This window comes from Leptosomus discolor, chromosome 1, assembly GCF_034619465.1.
Source record: "Leptosomus discolor isolate bLepDis1 chromosome 1, bLepDis1.hap2, whole genome shotgun sequence".
In the NCBI taxonomy this organism is placed as follows: domain Eukaryota; kingdom Metazoa; phylum Chordata; class Aves; order Leptosomiformes; family Leptosomidae; genus Leptosomus; species Leptosomus discolor.
The window spans coordinates 162,241,324-162,260,080 of record NC_141391.1 but is presented as its reverse complement, the minus strand read 5'-3'; the positions used below and the strand labels follow the sequence as shown (position 1 = coordinate 162,260,080).

The following is an 18,757-nucleotide window of genomic DNA, read 5'->3' as shown; positions in this document are numbered from 1 at the left end:
GCGGCGGGGCGGGGCGGAGGTTCCTCACGGCGGTCTCCCCGCCAAGCGCCGGGCTGTCGGAAACCGACCGCCCTTTCCGTGAAGAAAGCGGCGTGCCGGAGCGGGGAGCGGAGCGGAGGGGAGCGGAGAGAAGGCCGGGTCCCGACGGCGGCGTGGGGTGGGGTGAGGCGGGGCGGGGGCGGCGGGGTCTGAGGCGGGGAGGCGGGGAGGCGGGAGCGGCCCCTTCGGCGGTTCCCGCCCAAGCCGCGCCCCCCCCCCCCCCCCACTGCCGCCGCCCGCCCCCCCCCCCACTGCCACCGCCCCCCCCCCCCCCCCCCCCGCCTCGCGCGCGCGCCGGGGAAAACGTTGCGCAGGTTCTAAAGCGAGGGCGGGGGGAGGGGAGGGGGCGCGGCCGCGCGCGAGGGGGCGTGTGAGGGGGAGCGGCGGGTAACGGCCGCCAGCGGGCAACGGCCGCCGCCACCGGGCCGGCCTCGCTGCCGCCGCTGCCGCCGCGGGAGGCAGCTCCCCCCCCCCCCCGCCCCCCAGCCTCCGCCCCCCGCCTTGCGACAGCCGGCTCCTCGGGTCGCGGTGCCGCCGGTGGCCGGCGCCAGCGCCGCCGTCCCGCCCGCTGCATGGAGCTGTCGGCCATCGGGGAGCAGGTGTTCGCGGTGGAGAGCATCCGCAAGAAGCGTGTGCGGAAGGTGGGCTGCAGCGGGGCGGGGCGGGCCCCGCCGGAGAATAGGGGGGAGGGTGTGCGCACACCGGGACACCCCCACCCCCCTCCCTTCAACCCCCCCCATCCCGCTCCGCCCGCCTCGCATAAGGGCGGCTGGGCGGGGGGCGTGGTGGGCCTCCACCTCCCTGCGGAGTAACGGGCGGCACCGGCACCGGCACCTGCCTGGGGCCTGCGGGGCCGGGGGGCGAGGGGCACGCGTGTTGGCGGGAGTTGCTCGTGGGGTGGGTGCTTCGGGGGTCGCCGTGGGTGGGGTTCTGGGGCAGCCTTCGTGTCATTGTTAAGGGTTTCGGTTTCTGCAAAATCGGTGCCGGTGACAACAAACCGGACAGCCCGAATCGAGAGAGGTTTTAGCAAAGATTTGCTGGCCAGCTCAGTGACTCAGTTTCCCCAGCGGTCTGTCCCCACTGGGTGTTGCAAGGATTAACCTGTGAGCACGCAGTGTGTAAAGGTCCTCTGGTAGAAAGTTTCTTATAGGGGCAAGGTTTTCCAACATTGGGGACCTGATGAGCCCCCAATGAGGAAAATGAAACCGGTTCTTTGGGTCAAGTACTCGAGTGCTTTGCTTGCTGGGCTGTCATGTAAAGGTGTCCACAGCTGCAATAGTGGCACTTTGAGGACTGGTCATCCTGCATACACAAAGGCCTCTGCCATGCTTTGGGAAGTGCTTAACAAGCCCCTTAGTATAACATTAAAGATTTTAATAGTTGCTCATGAAGCCATTGAACATGGCTTCCAATCACTACACTTTTTTTTGTTTTGTTTCGCTTTTTAAATCTTGTTCTTAGAGTCAAGAAATAAATGGATAACTGAGAACTTCAGCTGTGAGCTGCTGTTTGCTTGGGTTGAAAGGTTGAGTGACTGTGATGGATGGAACAGCATTTAAGTAAAGCGTGTAGCAACTGGAAGGGAACATGCCAAAGAGATGCTTCATAGGGTCTGAAATATTGTATTTCTTCTCTCTGCTTAAAAAAATTTCCTCTGACACTTGCTCCTGGCATACATCTCCCTCTCGCGTTTATACGTGCTGACTTCTTGTAGGATTGCCTGTAAGTGCAGGAATAATTGCAGTCTTGCTCTCCACTTGGCTTTTGGGGTTCTGCCTACCAGGCTTCTGCGGAGGTATGATCCCAAGCTGATGGTAGTTCAAGCACTCTTAAATACCCCTGTGTGCCAGTTTTCTGCGGCAGAAGGTATAGCAAGCATGGTTGAATGAGGAAGTGGCTTTGTTTTGAAAATAAAGTGATGGGAAATGAGCTTTGCAGTTGCAGAGTTTAGTCCTTTTGATTGGTTGCATCTCTAACTGTAGCCTGTATTTGGTTGTGGAGTTCACCTGTTTTCTTCTTTCTTTTTCTGCTCTTAGGGTAAAGTAGAATACCTGGTGAAGTGGAAAGGATGGCCTCCAAAGTAAGTTGTGTTTCAGTTGTCTTTTACTCTTTCTTTAATATTCGGTAATAGCTTACGCTGTATCTGTGCAACTGAGCATCTCATTCTTAATGGGTAACCTCTTGTGCCTCATTCTAACAACAATAAACAAAAACAAAGAACCACAAACCAAAACCAAATCTATTTCTGGACTGGCAGCTGAGGGATACAAACTGTGTGCCAGTCTATTCTGATTGTGTTTTGCCACTGCTGAGCTATTCCATTGAGATGCTTTCTAGGTACAAATGTTCTTAAATTCATTATGAGTTCCACAGGGAACCCTGATTCTTCTGAATTTGGAATGGCTCCTGCTTTTCTGAGTCAGCACCAAGAGGACCCCACTTTATTTTTAGAGCTGTATTCAGTCTTTTAAAATAGAAAACAAGTTGATGGTCTTGTCTTGTTGTCCTACTGCTTCCCCTCTGCAATTCACAAATGGAAAGGGGCAGTGTTTCAGATTCAGTGATTGTAGCCAAATGCAGGTGATCTTTGTCCCTTGAAAATTTCCACCATGCCTTCATTTCCGTGTCTGAAACCTTCTGTTGTTTTGAGTGCCTCTTCTGCTTTTGCTTCGGTTGCTCCATTGCCCTCCCCCCCCCCCAAAAAAAAAAAAAAGTTTTTGCAGCATTGCTGTGCACTGTTTATGTATACTTCTTTTATTAAAATGCAGCTGCCTCTGAAGAAGATTGATTGCTCTGTGCCTAAACAGTCTGCAAAATGCTTTGAGATTAAAAGGATTAGGTAACTGGGGAATATTACTGTGTTAGCTAGCAGTCTAGTAGAACAGCCTCCTGGTCAACCCATATGGGGCCCTGTCTTTGCTTGTCTGTTTGTAACTGTGTGTGTACATACACAATGTGCGTGGGCACAACTACGTTACACATGGAGTTGCACTGGGTGTTGCTAAGCAAAGGGGGCTGCTTTTACGGGTTTGTCCTTGCAGTTGCAAAGTGGGGCCTGCTAAGGTGGTCTTGACAGATGGACCTGGTGTCCAAGAAGTGGAAATGTGTTCTGGTGTGCATGATCCTCGTGCCTAATCCTTGTGCTTGTAAGGCATGTATGAATGTAAGCAGCTTCCCCTCACTGGTGGTAGTGGGAGAGGGTGACTTTGTTCTTGACTCTTAAGTTCTGCTGTCAAAGTGTAACCTTGTGCACTTGTTGAGCACCAGTTGCTGTATAGTGTGGGTCAGTCCTTGGACTGCTTCAGCCTTCTAAGTAGCCAACGCTAATTTAATTGCTGGTAGAGGTTGGGGAAAAAAAAAGAGTGTGAGGCACCATCCCCTCTTGGCCAGAATACCGATGTTTATCCCAGTCTCCTTTCAACAAATGCATTGAGGTCTTTCTCTTGTAAAGTCACTTGCCAAGAAGGTGGGCTGAGGCATGGCGTAATGCTTCCTTGGACAGAGCAGCCCTTATTCTCACTGCTGCCTTTCCTTGCCCTGTGCCTTGGAACTCGGGGGGAGCCAGAAACTCTCTTTTGGGAATTAAAAGCATAGCCTTCTGCCCAGTGAGCAAGGGGATGTCAGGGTTCTTTTCTTTCGAGGCTGTGATGTGTCCAAACACCTTCCCTTTTCCCCCAAACTCCAAATCTGAAGAGCACTGATTTACCCCCCACCCCTGCCCCCATTTTAACTGTTCACTCAGTGTTTTGAGGTGCTTAAAACCAAGATGCTTTGAGCACTGAAGTCACTTTCATCCTGCTAGCAGTCTCTGTTCCTTGTTTCTAAACATACATATGCCTGTGATGGCATGCAGCACCACAAGCTGTTTGCATCTTTGTCTTCCAACATATTGCATTTCCTCATCCCACGTCGTGTTTCTCTTCATTCCTCTCCCCAACCTTGTCGCATTGCTCTTTGTAATCTCTGTACCAGTTATCCTGTCATTCCCATTGGAAGCTTCATGGAAGGGAATACGGATAGGTTAGGAGTTTGCTGGTTTCCCATGTAGTTGATATTTCAGGATGTGGGGTTTTTTTTCTTTTTAATAAAAAAAATTCTTGTTAATGCCCTGCAGCTCAGATTTCTGGATTGTACTGCTGGAGTGAGGGAATGGAGGAGTTACAATCTGATTCTAGCTACAAGCTTGTTTACAACTTGTGTTGGAGTTAAGAGGGGAGGGGGAAGAGGAGGAGTAGAAGGAGGGGGAAGGAAGATCATATGATCTCTGTTTTCCAGAGTGCCTGCTCTCTGCAATACTGCTGCAGCCTGGGCTGTGTATACCCGTATATATAGTGCTGTGTGTGCGTGTGCGCGCGCGCACGGGGCAAACTCAACCATGTTTTTTTTTTATACGCAGTGTTTTGCCACTGCAGCGAAGCCAGAAACTGAGCTGCAGAGAAAACGGCAACACCCACCGTTTTTTTTTGTTTTTTTTTTTTAAAAAAAGCAAATCCCCTTTCTTCTCCTGCCCGTGAAAAGCAATCCAATGTCTTTTTTCCCCCCTTGTATTATTATTTTTCTTACATTTGTAGAATGAGTGCCAGAATCCCTGCAGCTGGGAGGAAACCTTCCTCTGTTCAAACAGCATCTTGGCTTTGACAGCTCACAGTCAGGTTGCTGCAGGAGGCTTGAGCGAAGGCAGGGGGGAGGAATCAGCTGGTTATGAAGACATGTCTGTTCTTAACTCTCTGATGTCCAGTACGCCTTGGGATACCTGAATTTCATATTTTTGTATCTCTCTTTTGTAAAAGAATTGTACTTGAATTTCTAGACCCATTCTCCAGGAATGCTCCTATATTTCAGTACCTTTGTTCTGTCTGATGGAGAGATGAAAGGGAAAAGCATTCCCAAACCACCTCCCCTGTGTACATATATGAGTGTACCACGTGGCCTCATGTGCAGCCTGTGCTTGATCCAGAAATGTAAACATCCTAAAATGCTTTCCCCCTGTTTAAAGGCATGGATACAAATGCACTCTTGCCCACCTGTATGTGGTGCTCTCTGGCCCTCCTCCCCAGGGGCTGGGAGGGGCGCTGCCTCCAGGCCCTGGACCTCCCATTCCGGGAAGATTAATGTTCTGAGGCATTTGGGGTTTCAGACTTGCCTTCTTGCCTTTGAGATTGTATGGTAGAGACATGCCACCCACCTTTTCTGGGCAGACATGACCCCTTAGAAGTAAACATGCCATGAGAACCACCTTGTGATCCTTTTACCTGCCACAATGGGAGTTTTGACTGCTTCTCCCTGGTATTAAGTGTAGATGTGCCCTTTGGGAACCGGTTTTGGCGTTGCCTGCTAGATGGGTTCAGTCCTTTCCTGAGCATCTGACTCTTGTCGCAGCTGTCTGGCAATCGAGGCGGCAGATGGGGCAGTGAGTGACACTGTTCACAGGCTACTTTCAGAGCTTCAGGCTTATTTTGAGTAGTTTTGGTAGCTCTGACCACAACGCAGATGGGTCCCTCCTGCGCCAGTACAGAAATACTGGTGACCTCTGCTAGATAGAAATAACCTGCAGGGGGAGTGGAGCAAGAGGAGGAATAGTTGGAAAGCTGCCATCAGCTTGCCTCAGGGCCCAGGTCTAAACATGTTCAGTTGAGTGGCGTCGGTGGAGAAAAATTAAACTCTTCTTAAATGAAGACTTTCAGCTCCAGTGATTAGAGGTAATTAATAATGCCGGTGAGAAAGCGTACTTACTCTTTGAGCACTCTAAATTAAGAGAGACCTATTTTTCAGAAAGCTGTATCAAATCACATCTCATTGTTCCATGGCGTTTGTTGGATTTGAGGGAGTGCTGTAGAGGAGACCTGTTTAGGCATTGACTTAAAATCAGTTTGCGAGTGTCTGCACAGGCTTTGCAGACAGTGTGGAGGGGGCCCTGGGGAGGAAAGTCTTCCCTGTTCTCCTACAAAGAGCTGCTTAATGCTTGGCCCTGCGCGTTTTTGGAAGAGATGGTGTCTGCGGGAAGTTGGGGATGGAATGGCTGGGATTCCTCAGAGCTCTTGCAGTGTTGTGGCACGCCCCACCAACCCTTGTGAAGACAGTATCCAGGGCCACAGCACACTGGTAGCAGGCTTGCAGAGAGAATGTTTCATTAAAGTATTGTTTACTTTCTATTCCTTATGTTTTTCTTCAGATACAGCACATGGGAGCCAGAGGATCATATCTTGGACCCTCGCCTGGTAGTGGCTTATGAAGAAAAGTAAGGGCGCGTGTTCTTTCTCTCCCTGGACACAGGAAAAGGAAATGGTGCCTTTATTTTGTAGGGTGCATGAAGTGTCCCTGTTGTCACTACTTCAACCAAAGATGAGATGTATAGCAGTAGATCCTGTACCCTAGTGTTGGCTGAGGCAGACAAGACAAGGGTTAAAGCAGCTTTGATTGGCACTCTTCAGGAAATGAGGCCAAGAACAAGCAGCATTGAGCCAAAGAGCAATCAGCCTTGGGTTTTAATCAGGTCCAGGGCTGGACTGGAGTGATGCAAGGTGATAAGTTTCTCTAACCCATCCTTGATCAGCTGAGTCGGAGAAATTCCCTTATTACAAGGCTTTCACTCCTACAAGAAGCAATTCTTCCAAGCCCACACTGGTCACTGTTAGGTTTTAATGAAGGAAATGAGGGAGCTGTGCTGTGAAAGGTAGAAGTCTCGACTAGGTTTTGTGCTGTGGTATTTAGTACTCAGTTTGATTTGTGTTCCTCTTTCACAGGGAAGAGAGAGACCGTGCATCGGGGTACAGGAAAAGAGGCCCCAAACCAAAGCGCCTACTACTGCAGGTAGCTTCTTGCTCTTCTGTGTATTTCTAACTCATTAGCTGCTGTGCTGCTCCTCTGCTCACAGGGAGGTGGAAACTGTCTGTTTGCTGTTGCATGGACAAAACTGGAGGTAACGAGCTAACACAACAACATGAGATCCATGACAAAGTGGTAGGCAGATAGTTCTAGCCTGTTAGCTGAAGAGCCAGCTAACTTGTCTTTAAAAGTGCAAACCAAAACAAAAAACCCACACCAGCAACAGCCCTTGCTCTCTGAACTAGGATTTTATAAACTTTGGATTTGAGTGGTTGCAGGTTACTGGGTTTGCGTGCTCTTTTAATTTCATGTTGGACTTGGAGTTTCCATTGTGTTAAAGGCAGCCACTGGTTGGAAGCGAAGTTCTAGTACCCTTTGACCTTTGCCAAGCAAAGCAGCCAATCCCAGGAAGCAGGTATTAGGAAGAGCTTAGATGGCAGTTGAAGAGGTGAGAGAAAAGTGTTGTAGAAACAGCACAACTTCTCCTAGCTCATCTAGGTGTTCAGGGACTGAACAAAGACTAGTTTCCTGGCTCCCAGATGGGAGCCCTGACTGTACTATCAGATTTCTGCTCTGACCCTTGCTGCGTTGATGTCTTGACAGCGGCTGTATGGCATGGACTTGAGGAGTGCCCACAAGGGAAAGGAGAAGCTCTGTTTCTCTCTTGCGCGGAGGTTTGGAGGAGGAGACAGTAGCCTGCCAGGGGCCAAGCCAGGGCAGGCAGAGTTCTCGGAGAAGACTGGGGGAGCGGTCCTGCCATTCTCTCTCCGGAAGCAACGCAAAAATCAGAAGTACCTGCGACTGTCAAGGAAGAAGTTCCCCCGCATGGCGAGCCTGGAGAGCCGAAACTGCAGGCATGAGTTCTTCCTGAATGATGCAGTGGGCCTAGAGGCCAGGCAGGGCCCTGAGGACTGGGAGGCCATGCAGCACACCAGCAAAGAAGGTAAGGCCAGACACCCCTTGGCTGTGAAGGTCTGGGACATGCGAAGGATGTTCTGCATGCTTCCTCCTTGCTTGCCTCGTCCTGGGATTGTGGTTTAGGTCAGGTCCTCACAGCAGCTCTCGCTGGCTCGCATTGTGGCCCTCTTGTCTGCAAGTTCCTTTCTTGCTTGGATGAACAGCAGAGATTAATCTGCTCTTTTCATGCTGTTGTCTCTCCGTAGTCTCATATGAGTGGTGCCCCTCCCAGTGTCAGAAAACACTCCCCTCTCGTGGTTTCCTCCCAGCAGAGGTGTCATGCAGGTGTGACAGTGATGAACACTGCCTCTGTCCGCACATCCACACGTGTTCAGCCTGCCGCTCTGCTAAAAGGAGCTTGGCTGGCAGCGGACAAGCTCGGAGCGCTTCCCTCGTAGCGCTGCTCACATACAGGAATGCCACTAGGAACCCATAGTGTGTTCCTCTGCCCCCTCCTTCCCTTTCCTCTCCACACCCCCTGTCCTCTAAAGTCTCTTGCTGTAAAGCTATGTGAGAAGGGGATGAGAGACATGAAGTGAGGATGGTAATCCCTGCCCAGTCCCACTGAGTAGGCAGCGTGAGTGTAGGCACGGGAGATGTCCAAGCACATTTGGCATTTTGGGGAGGGATACCAGCATTTTGTGCAGGAAGGCTGTGGGATGTGCATGTTGCTCTGAGTTACCAGGGAAACTCTATCTCTGCATTATTAGAGCTTCTGAAGGCGTAGCTTTCCTGAGGAGTGGAAAACCAGGGCTTAGGCTGCTTGTAGTAGCTAAGGGAATCCTGTTACTCCTTGCTAGGAGTAGCTGTTAGCCAGGCTGGATTAGGCAGGATTTTGAGGAGAGGGCTGTGTTCTGGGCATCAATGCTATCCTCTCCTTTCTGAGAGGGACTCAAACAGTGCCCAAAATCCAGGCAACAATGCAAGGTAGCACGGAGGAACTCAGTGTTGCATCCTGGCGATGGACAAATATGTGGGGCTGTTCCACCCTAGAAGCGCTGGCACTTGCGGATTGGAAGAGCGAACAGCACTACAGAAATTTAAAACTGTTTTTGTTCTCCCCTTGACACATGGCCTGCATGGAATTCCAGTTGTTGTTAGGGGGGACTGGACTCTCTGAGGTGAAAGTAGGCACCCCAGGTATTTGAGACAGAGGCTCTTAAAGGGCCCTCGTTCCTTGCCCAGGCTGGCACAACAAGGTGTGTAGTAGAGGTATAGCGACAGGGAGAGGGTATGTTTTCCTTCCTCTCTCTGTGTATTTTTGTGGCTGTGTCTGGGCATTGGGGGAAGTGAGGCTTTGGGTGGCAGAGGGACTGATCATTATTCTTATAGTGAGAAAGTGCAGGGATGCTTGGGTTTCTTGTGTGGAGCTATCCGGGAGCAAAGGAAGGGTATGGGAAAGGGAGAGCAGCCTCTCCATGAAGCAGTATTGATAGAATCGTACCCAGGCTGCGTTGCAGGTGCAATTCAAGGGAGACTCTCCATTTTGGATCCCTTTGACACTCATAGGAGTATCTGAAGAGTGTGTGTAACAGTGTGTGATTTTTGGCTTTTTGGCAGGGTAGGTCATGAAGAAGCAGGTGAGCTCACACCTGGATGAGCGTGCTTTGCTGGCACAGAGCCACATTAGGGGCTGAGATAGGGTGAGAGGTATCAGGGAACTGTGGATGGTTAGATGAGCTGGGTGGTGTTACAGGGTCTTTTGACCTCTGTGTAGGCTGTTCTGACACTGGTGTGTGCCTGGACACCTTTGCTACTCTTTCCTTTTCCTGTTGCATCCTGCAGTGATCCTCCATTTTCCCTTAGCCTCTGAGGGGAGGGCTTGCCCATGCTCTTTCTTGCCTTGTACGTGCAGACTCAGTACAGGCTGATTTCACCCGCCGCTTGTCAGAAAGGAGGCCCCTTTTCCCTTCTTTCCCTTCCCTCTCTTCTTCCTTCCGTCTCTCTCACCCTCTCTCTCTCACTAACATGCTCTTATCTGCCTCTCCTTCTGCAGCAGATGTGGATGGCAGTCTCCCTTGGATTCCCACTGTGCCCCCCAGCGAAGTGACAGTGACAGACATCACGGCAAACTCCATTACCGTCACTTTCAGAGAAGCACAAGTGGCTGAGGGCTTCTTCCGAGACCGGAGTGCGCAGTTCTGAATCTGTTTTCAGTGCTCCCCAAAACCAATGCTTTTAGGGTGGGGCTAGGGAAGGGTTATTTTATCCCTTAAGAAAAAAAAAAAAATCCAAAATGTCTCCTCTTTAAAATGTTTACAGAGACCTTTTTTTTTTTTTTTCTCCTTTTTCCCCTTTCAGATACGCAAAAAAGGGCAGTGTAGGGGGTGTGTGTTTGTCATTGCTTTGTCCATCTGAAAAACTGACAGCCCTTTCCCTGGCAAAGACTCCCCTCCTAGATGTGAAAGCCGCAAGCTGAACAATTCGCCTTTTATCCTGTTAAGTGGCGGCAGCTGCATTTGTGGGGAGAGGGCATGTGGAGGTGGAAAGAGAGCTGGATCTCTAGCCTGCCGCCTTGTTCTGCAATTGATATCCCTTGGATAAAGATACTTCTCTGTGCATTGCTCTTCCCACCTTCCTCCTCCCTCTCTTCCTGCAGCAGTGAAAGGCGATGGATCCGACCTGTGTAGATAACTCCAGCCTGTTAAGACTTTCTCTCCAGTGCTGTTTTCCCTGTGGCCTGCTGTCAGGACTTCAGAACCGTATTTGCCTGTCTGTGGTAAGTCAGTCTTTGCAGCCCGCGTCCATACAGACAGCAGAGCTTTCTCCCTGTGATTGTTGATCATGTGGAAGGACTGAAATGCATCTCTGAAATCTAGATTGGCGACGTAAATTCAATTTTCCCTCATTAAAAGCTCAGAAACCCAGCGCAGTCGAGACATACCGTTCTGTATACGCTAAACAGGATTTCTAGGCTGGGCTGTGTGAGGAATGCATTATGGAAAGTGGGGTGTTCTTGCCCTTTGCCAAATTATTAATGACAAACGCTGCCCTGAATCTGTGGTAATAAGTTGGTTGAAAATTGACTCCTCCGGGAGGAGGGGCTGATAGGACAACCGAAGCATTGCCTGGCGCTGCAGAGATAGCCAAGGTACTGGCACAGGCCCAGGACACAGGAATTGGACAGAACTGAGCTAGAAATGGACCTTGATTAGCAGCAAATTCTGTTCTTGGATCCCATTGAGAGATCCAAGGTAAACAACATGTGGGGACGGCGAGTATTAGATTTGAGGAGGGGAAAAAAATTCTTAATTCTTAGCAATGAGAATTCTTGGATTGTTCTGCCTGAGTAATATTCTTCTGTGACTCCAGTCTCCTCACAGTATCTGTGATCCTGTAGTACTTTACTGATGGGAACTTCCCCTTGGAAGGCTTAAAAATCTTTGCCAAGGAAAGTGGTCTGCATTTCAATAGACCCTGCCTGATCTTGCACTTAAAAATGCCTTGTGCTGGACTGCCTGTGACACTTTGAGGTTTTTGAAGAATTGCTGTATTTTGAGTTGGTAGTTTAGCATAGCATCTGTTCTTGCACATGCATGTTCTCTTCCATTTTTTAAAAGCAAATTTTATTTAAATAGCTTACATTTTTAAATAGAGACTTTTCCTATGGAAAGCAAGAAAAGTAAAATAAGAGTCTAAGGTGGGAACTGCAGGACAGAGCTGCAGGGTAACATTAGCTACTGTCATTATTACTGTCCTTAGATCCTTTGTTTCCTCTCCCCACCCCACCTGAAGCATCTCTTACCTGCTGTATTTATTCTAAATGAAGCTACGAGCCTTCTGAGCTCTGAGGTAAAGACACCTGTGGAAATCCTCAGTGTGTTTCTGTGAAGGGCGTGGCTGCTGGCCTGCAGAATTTAGGAGCTCTGGGGCTTCTGGTCCTCCAAACATCTACTTTTTGCAAAGTGCTTGGACTGCCCCTATGATTTCTATTAAAAGCAGGTTTTACCTCAGATAGGATATGGCAGCTTAGTGTAGACTTCGGATTTCCCCTCCCATCTCAGAGCTGTTTGAGCAGCCCTGTCTTCTGACGTGTCACACCAGTTTCAGGACCACTGGGAAGGTCTTGAATTTCTGGACTAACTTTTTGTCTCACAAAGAAGTGACATGGGAGTTCTGTTATGGAGAAATCGCAGAGGGTGAGAAGTGGAAGCTGGAGGGGAATCGTGATGAGAGGAAGAGTGAGTGGGAAAGAAGCTTGCAGTTGCTAGCAAGGGCAGATTGATGAGGTAAGCATACAGGCTCAGGATGTTCGTTGAATGTGGGTGTCCAGAGCGAGGCTTTTGTATCTGGAGTTGCACCCTCTTTTGCAGGATGTGGGGTCAGACAGCGTTGTCATTGTCACCCCTACACACACCCCCTCTTCCTGACACTTACCAAATGCACTGAGCACCTGCAACTTTTTTTTTTTTTTTTTTTTTGGTTGTTGTTGTTGTGACCAGTGGACACACCGCATGGCTGAGCCCACTCTTGAGGGCTGTAGCAGGTCAGGTAATTATGGTTGCAGAAGCATAATATTTTAGCTTATTTTTTAAAAAATCTTGAACTCTGGCTGATCCTGCTAAGTCTTCATGGCACTTATGGGATCTGGTTTCTTTATTCTAATGCAGCTACTGCTGCCTTTGTCCTGTTTCCATCTCAGTGTACAAATACACCAAAAAAGCTTCCTATTTACCAAGGTTTCTGGCTTTGGCTGACATTGGAAGCAATACCAGTCCTGCGCCAGGAAAGAGCTCATCCTAATAGTCTGTATTTCCATCCTCCACTTTTCTCTCAGCTCACCCAGCTGAGACTTCTCAGTGTTTTGTTTTGGAATTTCTCTTTCAACATCTTTTCTTCCTCTTGCAATGGAGTTTTTGAAGACCTGTGGTGGTCTTTCAAAGAGGATCCACCCACAGCTTCAGCTCTTAATCATTTTTTGGATCAGTCTAGCTTGCGTTCTGCTGGTGACTAATCATCTCACCACACGAAGTGTTTAACAAAGTACCTGGCTACCATGCTGCTTTGTGTACAGGTCAACGAGGAGTTAACCCTTACCAGGTTAAGATGCGACAAGTTGCATGTGCGTGGGTTTGGTTTGTGTGTGTGAGGAGGAGTTTGTGGTAGGAAACTAAGCAGTTAGTGTGTTGGGGTGGACTTTTTTTTTGACGTTCATGAATTCTTGCTTATCTTAAAGATCTTTTTTAGAATATTTTTCTCTTGATCTTTTTCAAATGTAGCTCTGTTCCATATTGTCTGATGACATATCGTTGTAAACTTCCTTGGTAGAGCTGGCCTTCAGGGACTTTAAAATTAGCTTTATTCCACTTCTGCAGGTTTAGAGATATATTGGGGTTTTTACTTGTGATGGCAAGAGAGGTTGTGTGGGTTTACTCGTCTCTTCTCTCCAATACCTTCCATCCGTCAGTTGAACCCAAAATCTGAAAATTGAATTGGGACCTCTTGGGCTAATGTACCATGAAAATCAGATGCTGTGCTCGGAGCTTCGTTAAGCATTCCGTTTGATTAGAAGAGCCAGAATAGCATCCAGCTGAAGCTCAGTTTAATAATTCTATTTGAAGCACAAGCCGAGAATAGAAATGGGCTAACTCTCCCATACCTCATTTGGCTCCATGGCTGTAAACAAGAAAAATAAACTTCAGCCAGTGGAAATCACTGAACTGCACACAAGAAACAAACTTCTCGAAGAAGAACTGTTCTAATAGTAACTCTTAGAACTGTTTCCCTGTGAGAATTTGCCAGCTGCATTTGGGGGACAGAAATTTTTATTTCATAGATCTTCTCACAGTGAATTTGCTGTATATATGACAGAACTGAGGGGCTTCATGAGGTTGGAAAAACTTTAATGTTGACACTGTGTTTAGAAAACAAACAAACGAAAAACCACAAAACCGGAAAGGACTGCCTCTGTTCCCGGATGGTTATAAACTACATGTTATTGCTCTGATATATAAGTGATGCCTTGGAACAGCAAGTTTTAACACATACATAGTGGCATTAAGTAGCCTCGTAGCTCCTGCATGCTCCTTATTGTCTTGCATTTGCTTGGGGGCCCTTCTGTTTGTGAAGTCAGACCAAGGTGTTGGGTTTTTTTGCTCTATCAAGCAAGGCCAGGATATTGTGAGAACACCCAAAAGCAGTTCTGTTTGCCAAAATAAGCCCAAATTTGTCAGTGACTTGACCCTCGCTTATGTCGGAGCCTCAGACAGAAAGAAGCTTATTAAGGAATGAATGGCTTTTTTTTGTAGTTAGTGTTGTGAAACTGTCCGGAATTGTTCTTCTGGTGTTTTGTGACTGAATGTATAAAATTGTTTGCTCACCTCACAGGGGGCCCTTGGCCCCAGTACTGTTTCCTGCTAGTGCTGTTTGATGGTTTCTCTGGCATAGCGAAGGGAGGCCTTGCCCAGGTCAAAAAATAGGCAGGGTAGCTCTTGCAAGACCCTCTGTGGTAGCCACAACAGAGGCCGGGGTGCGGAAGACAGCAGCGAGGGCTGTCAGCCACATCCATGTATTGGAGCAAAGCTAAATCTGCCACCACCTCTGCACCCCTTCCTCTCCTCTCAAGCTTTCAGTTTGTGCTTTCTGAAGTAGGGAAAGTGCAAAAACCGGTAACGGGTGTCTGCCTGTCTTCTGTTCCTCCTTTACCTGCAGCCTAGGAAGAAGAGGGCAGTGGGCCTTTCTAGGAAAATAGTAGGGGCAGCTGCTTCTCACGGAAGGGAGGGAAGGAGTTGCCTCAGAGTTGCTCTTGCCAGGTGGTTGAGGACAGCGGCAGAGAGAGAAGGCATGTTAGAAGTGATCCGTTGCATCAGTGGGGGGGTGCCCCTCGGAGTTCTGAGTGGGCCCTGTGGAGAGGAGGTGGTCGGTGCTGCATTTACACATCTCTCTTGCCACTAGGGAAAGCGAGTGAGAAGCGTACGTTAACGCTTGCATAGGGTAGCTTCTACGTGGGAATGTACAGCATTGGCACGTGCAGGTCAAGGGAACGTGTGGCTTTTGCTGTGCTAGTCATAAAGAGTTTTTCCCAAGGGCATGGTAAACTTGTTTTGAGACAATAGCTGATGACCAAGAGACCATGTTGTCCTCTGCCTGCTGAGCTTACTGTCCTCACAGAGAAAGTGCGAACCTTCTGGGTGTCAAACTACCTGGATTCCACCCAAGCAGCTGGTCAAGATGGGAAGGCCTACAAAACAGCCCCAGGGAAACTGGAAGGAGAGAGAAGCAATCTCTTAAAATTGAATTCAGACCCTTCAAATCCTTTCCTGTAACAAGCACTTCCTGGAGTGATGACCCCTTTTTCTCTTCCCCCTCCTTTTCCCTTGCACCCTGAATTTCTTACAGTATAGTGGCCTAGCAAGGAGCAGGTGGGAGATGATCCCTAGTTAACTGGGAGTTGTAGAGAGGAGCGGAGCTCAGTGGGAACATGTAATGGCTGATGGTGGAGGTGGGTTGCTACCAGGTTGGGATGGAGGAGAAGCTTTGCTGCCGAGATTGCAGAGCAGCCCCACGGCAGGTGGGAGCAAAGATGCTTAGGGGGTCCTTGCCCGAGAGTGGCAGTCGGCCGACGAAAGGGAATGCTTATCAGACCGTTCGGAACCTCTATCACAGCTTATCTGGTTACTGGGGTAGCAGAGTTTTGACTGGGAGAGGGATTTTGGAGCAGGAGGAGGTGGAAAGCCTTTTTTATTATTATTAATTTTTTTAACAAGAAAATGTAGTGTCAGCACAAAGGAGCTTTTTGCAAATCTGTCAAAATGTTAAGCGGCTTTTTTTTTTTTCGCTTTTAAATCTGAAGTATGTTTTGAAGCACTTTGGAAATGCAAAGCACTAGGAGTGCTAAGTACTCCTCATCGTCTGTCTAAAAGTGGTGTTTGAAAAGCAAAAGATGTATCTGATTCAGGCCGCTGGCTGCTCCTCGCCGTTATTCCAGAGCTGCCACCCAGCCCTTTCCCTCTCTCCCACAGCGGAAGGGGGAGTGTGCTTCGCCGTGCCAAGTCAAGGAGGGCTCCCGAAGGGAGGAGAGGAGACCTGCAGAGTCCCTCGCTCGCCTTCAGGATGCAGGTTGGCTCCCTCCTTCCCCATCTCCTTTGTCTGAGGAAAGGGAAAAATGAAGTTTTGAGTTTCAGTTTTGAGTGGTCCTAGTCTGGAACTACGACCACTTCTTCCAGCTCTGGAGACATCTTTATAGAGTTTCCTGTCCAAAAAATTGCACCTTATTAGCTTAGTTGAGGAACGGGGAGATACCTGTCCTGCAGGGAGTGAGGAGAGGAAGGGAGGGTGATGCAGGAGCTGTCTTCAGTAGCTGCTGGATTTTTCCAGAGGCCGTTTCCTCACCTCGCCTCCAACAGAACGGCAACAAAAGAACTAAAATCATTCAGATGAAGCTTTTGTTCTGCGTATTTTAACAACCTTTTGAGCAGGCTAAGATGAGAGAATCTTTTTCCCTCACCCAGCCAGCTCTACAGCTGGGGGAACCCCGGTTCTCTCACTGGGTTTTCAGCACCAGCCTTTTCCCTCAGCGTACGCACGTCGTTTGGACTCTTTTTGCACGCTGACTCCTCTAATTCGGTATGCTTCCTTTCTGTTGGCGGGGACGGGGGACGGGGTCCGTTAGAGGGGAGGGTCCCCGACTATTTTTGTTCTTGTCTCTTCAGTTGTTGCTGTTGTTCCTGTCAGCACGCTAGAGTATCTGAGTCTTTGCACACAGAAAGCTTCCTTTTGCACAGAATGAGCTTCTAGCTTTTGTACAGACTAATTGAATGTATTTGGGGAGGGGGGGAAATAGGGAGTAAACCAATTCCAAACAAACCAATCAGAGTATATTGCCTTTTCTGAGCGAGTATGTGCTGTAAAAGGAGATTGTGATAGCAAAGGGAGGGCAGGCTCAAGTATAATTTGACACAAAGTGTGGTTTTATTTTTGTACTGATATGGATAAGAGACTGTACAGCATCTATTTATTTAGATGATATATGTGGTAAATGTTGCAAACAAAATTATTAAAATATTAAATATGAGAACTGACATTTACCTAATGGTCTGTTTGTGTGGTCATTTACCTCCCCTTACTTGAATTCTACAGCTGAATTATTTTCCGCCAGTCACTTCTGTTGGTATAAACATGCAGTGCGGCTGGAAAAAGAATGGGAAATGTGTGTGCGTGCGTGAGAAGGAGCAGTAAAGAAGGATCGATGGAGAATGGAGCCTGCAGAAGGCTGTTTCTGACATTACTCATTACTTTGATCGAGGAGGTTAGGTTTTTATTAATTTTTAACCCACTGGGTAAGTTAGAGCTGTAACAGAGGTGACCTGGGACGGTTGGTCTTTGATGGATTAGAATTTGAAGAGGAGAACGCCAATGGCAGGGTGACTGCTGCTCTGGGTTTAGGGAGTTCTTGACGTCCTTGCACACCGCGGTGCCAGGACAGCTCTGCCGGCACCAGGAGAGCGCTGCTGTGCCCCAAAGCCTCCGTCTCCTGTGGGAACAGACAAAATCTGAGGCAAGGCCTCGGCTGCCAAACACGCTCCGCACTGGTTGCCAGCGGGGAAGGCTCCGGTGGGTTGGCCTGCAGGGCTGTCAAAGAGCTCCCCAGGAGCACAGCAGCTTCTGGGTGGAGTTTGGTTCACTGCAAATAACACAGGGCTTAGCCACGGAGCCCGAATCCTGGAACTGCGGGTACTCCGTGGAGAGTATCCCAAATATAATTTCATCCACTTTGGTTTCCGACTTGTTCCCTCAAAGCCTGTGCCTCCCCATCCTCTGTGGAGGGAGGGGCTAGCTGTTAGTCGAGGTACCTCGGCAAGCGAATGTCTGAGATGTCTTTAGTAGATGTAACGTGGGGGTGAGCCCTGCATCCAAACGCAGCTATGACGTCAATCGCAAAAGCACACAGCGCAAAAACGGGAGGGGGATGGGGCGCGTTTCCTGAGTCGGTCGTGGCTCAAGGCAGCGTGGTTAGGTCTTGCAAAGCGCAGTCAGCGTGCTTGCCCCAAGCCCAGGGGGCTGGATTTGAGTGATGGCATCGGAGCAGGACTCCAGCCAGCCACTCATTTTCTGGCAGCAGCCAGTGAGTCAGGTGAAGTTGTAAGAAACTGCAGTGCAGAGTTACGGGAAAGCCTGCTCTGGAGATTGGTTCTTCCTACCCCTGCCAATGCTGCAGAGGCTGCTGGCACTAGAAACTCATAACGGCTTGTCCTTCCGCATGCATGTGTTGGTTGGATTAAAAGATAATCTGGATAGGACTTTTTTTTTTTTTTTTACATAATCTGTTGCTGTGCCACCCCTCTGATCCGTGCAGCACAGCCAGCTTGCCTTGCGCAGCGCTCCCGATAGGATGTCCGAGAACGAGGACACTCAGCTGCGCCACAGGACGTGCCCCCCAGGCCCCTGCTACGGTAGTCGGCACCCCAAAGGGGAAACCGCAGGGTCTGAGCAGCTCGGTGTTCTCTGAGAAGCAGCACGGAGTGAAGTGCTGCGTGCGTGGCCCCTACGATGGCGAGTGCTGTCAGGAAGCCGGCAGTCACCTCCTGTCTGTTCAGCGTCACTCGCCTTCCTTGCTCTTGGTCCTTCTCTTCCCAGCGTTTTGCTCCCCAAGCAACTGTTGTTGAAGCAAGGATGCAAGAAACCCCGGGGGGCTTGTGCATTCACCCCGACCTGGTGGCAGCCTGGGTGGCTGGGCCTGCTTTGGGAACTTTTAGGCAGGCCCCAGGGGTGTTGTAGTGCCCCAGTGGTGTAGGCACTGCATGAGGCAGGAGGGCCTTCTCCTCTCTCCACTGCGTCACAGAGTTAGCGGGCTGGAGGGGTGGTCGTTGCGGCCACCACTTGGATTGCGCTGAGGCCCCCGTAACTGCTGCACGGGGGGGTGCATGGTCAGCTCTGAGGGGTCTGTCTTTGCTCTTGCGTGTTTCAGAGCTGCAGCTGGGACATCTCGCCGTGCGTT

At 49.4% G+C, this 18,757-nt stretch overlaps 1 protein-coding gene across 1 annotated transcript; it reads left to right on the top strand.

The window, feature by feature from the left end:
- The first annotated feature begins 611 nt into the window (after positions 1-611).
- On the top strand, positions 612-9,966 carry CBX7 (chromobox 7). The gene is made up of 6 exons (XM_086469236.1): positions 612-680; positions 2,076-2,119; positions 6,212-6,277; positions 6,783-6,849; positions 7,468-7,807; positions 9,818-9,966. Exons 1-6 carry the CDS (start codon positions 612-614, stop codon positions 9,964-9,966), a joined length of 735 nt encoding a protein of 244 aa, XP_086325362.1.
- Positions 9,967-18,757: the final 8,791 nt, after the last annotated feature.